We start from the raw sequence: 2,145 nt of genomic DNA, 5'->3' as shown, positions 1-2,145 counted from the left end.
TCAAAGAGTCTAGCTGTCCTTCCACTTCCATAAATTCATATTACAAAGAAATTATTAGTTGGCCGTAATGCATGTCATTCTGGCACAATGTAGAAATGTGTATGCATAGTGTGCCATATTTCCATTCCTGGGTCCAACTATGGACCCAGGTTGTCAGGGGAAAGGGAGTTTCACCATCAGCTCCTAGGCTGCTTGATAGAATTACCTGCTGATGATTCATTCATCCCTTTGCTTTCTTCTCTCCACTGTATATGTTGTAGAGAGATCTCAGAAGTGTTTTGTTTTTCTTGATCCTCTCAATGAGTGGAGCAGAGAGGAAAGGAATCCCCCAAGCCAGAATTATTCTCTTTGCATCAAACTTACCTACCCTCTCAACTAGGCCTGTAAGGTCCTTCCCAGTCCTAAATCTGTGATCCTTTAATTGCATTGTCAAAGGTAGAGTAACTCTTGGAGCTTCAGATCAAACTTTCTGGGATCCCAGAGCTCTGTGGAGAATGTGATAGAGTGTGCTTTTCACCTCTTTATTCCTCAGGCTATAGATAATAGGGTTCAACATTGGTGTTACCACTGTGTAGGACAGTGACAACAACTTTTTGCTCTCTGGAGAATTATTAGACTTGGGTCGGAAATAGGTAAGGCTCCCTGATCCATAGAAAAGAGAGACAACAAGGAGATGGGAGGAGCAGGTGGAAAAGGCCTTATGTTTTCCCTCAGCTGAAGGCATCTTGAAGATGGTAGAACCAATGCGAACATAAGAGCCCAAGATCAATAAGCAGGGGACGATGATAACCAGAATAGTTCCTACAATGGCATAGATCTCAAAAAGTGCTGTGTCTGCACAAACCAACTTCAGCACAGGTGGACTATCACAGAAAAAGTGGTTCACTTGGTTAGAGCCACAGAATGGGAAACTGAAGAGCCATGTCGTCTGTACTGTGGCCACAGGAAGTCCTGATAACCAGGAGGCAGCAGCCAGCCATGCACAAATCTTGTGACTCATGATGATTGGATAGCGTAGGGGGTCACAGATGGCCAAATAACGGTCATATGCCATGGTTGCCAGAAGAAAACACTCAGAAGCCCCAAAGAAGAAGAAGAAATACATCTGAACAGCACAGTTGAGGAAAGAGATGCTTGTATCATGGGCAAGCAAGGTTCCTAGCATTTTGGGAACAATGACCAGATTGAAGCCAATCTCTAGGAGAGATAGGTTCCTGAGGAAGAAGTACATTGGACTGTGCAAGCCAGAGTCACCTGTTGTGACCAGTATGATAAGGGCATTGCCCATCAAGGTGATAAGTTCAATGGTCAGAAACACAAGAAACAGCAATGTCTGAAGCTTGGGTTGCAGGGCAGAGAAGCTAAGGAGGACAAACTCACTCACTGTTGTCCAGTTTCCCCCAGCCATGGGCACAGAAATTGGTCTCCAGCTGCAGAGACAGAGACATGCTTTTAACTGGGAGGGACAGATTCTAATTTCTCAGTTTACATTTCTTTTTATCCAAAAGTATAAACATGGACACAGAAAAATAGTGGTGGGATAAGGAAGGTTCCTAATATAGCATAATCCTAAGACTACAATGCAGAGAAACTCAGAGCTTATATTTGGGGAAGAGGGATGTGGGTCAGTTTTAAAAATGGAATAAAGCTCTTCCTACAAATATAAATAGGAAAGAATTAACATTCTAGGTCAGGCCTATGGTCTCTCCAGTCTGGAAATTGGTCTCTGATTGTATAACTTAAGAATGTGTTATAAAAGAGGTCAGGGTTGTTGTTGACAAAAGATTAGAGTGAGACCATCACATTCCCCAACCTAATCCCTCACCCTAAACTAATACTTCATTTCCCTAACAACTTTTACCTGTAAATTTGCTTCAGCATCTAAAATTTGTGAATTAACTAAAATCATAAAATAACTGAGGTACAGAGAGGTTATGACTTACCAAAGTTTTCACAGCTAGTTAGCAGATCCAAATCTAGATACCAGCTTTTCTATTCTATACCAGATTGCCTCCCCAATAACAAACTACTTCATTTAGAAATTTCCCTGTAGTTTGTTTCTTATTTGGCTGGGAACAGGGTTTTCTTATTGACCTGAGGGCTAAATCTGTGAATTTGTTCTGTGGAAATGTGGCCCATGGCTAG

General features: G+C 42.0%; 1 protein-coding gene across 1 annotated transcript; it reads right to left on the bottom strand.

The window, feature by feature from the left end:
* Positions 1-460: 460 nt before the first annotated feature.
* On the bottom strand, positions 461-1,441 carry LOC140526673 (olfactory receptor 10A5-like). Its single transcript, XM_072643078.1, has one exon. The coding sequence runs from the start codon at positions 1,406-1,408 to the stop codon at positions 461-463; it is 948 nt and encodes a 315-aa protein (XP_072499179.1). The 5' UTR covers positions 1,409-1,441.
* Positions 1,442-2,145: the final 704 nt, after the last annotated feature.

The sequence above is a fragment of the Notamacropus eugenii genome, chromosome 1, assembly GCF_028372415.1.
Source record: "Notamacropus eugenii isolate mMacEug1 chromosome 1, mMacEug1.pri_v2, whole genome shotgun sequence".
Taxonomy (NCBI): Eukaryota; Metazoa; Chordata; class Mammalia; order Diprotodontia; family Macropodidae; genus Notamacropus; species Notamacropus eugenii.
The sequence above is the reverse complement of the archived record's forward strand: the minus strand, read 5'-3'. Positions and strand labels throughout refer to the sequence as shown.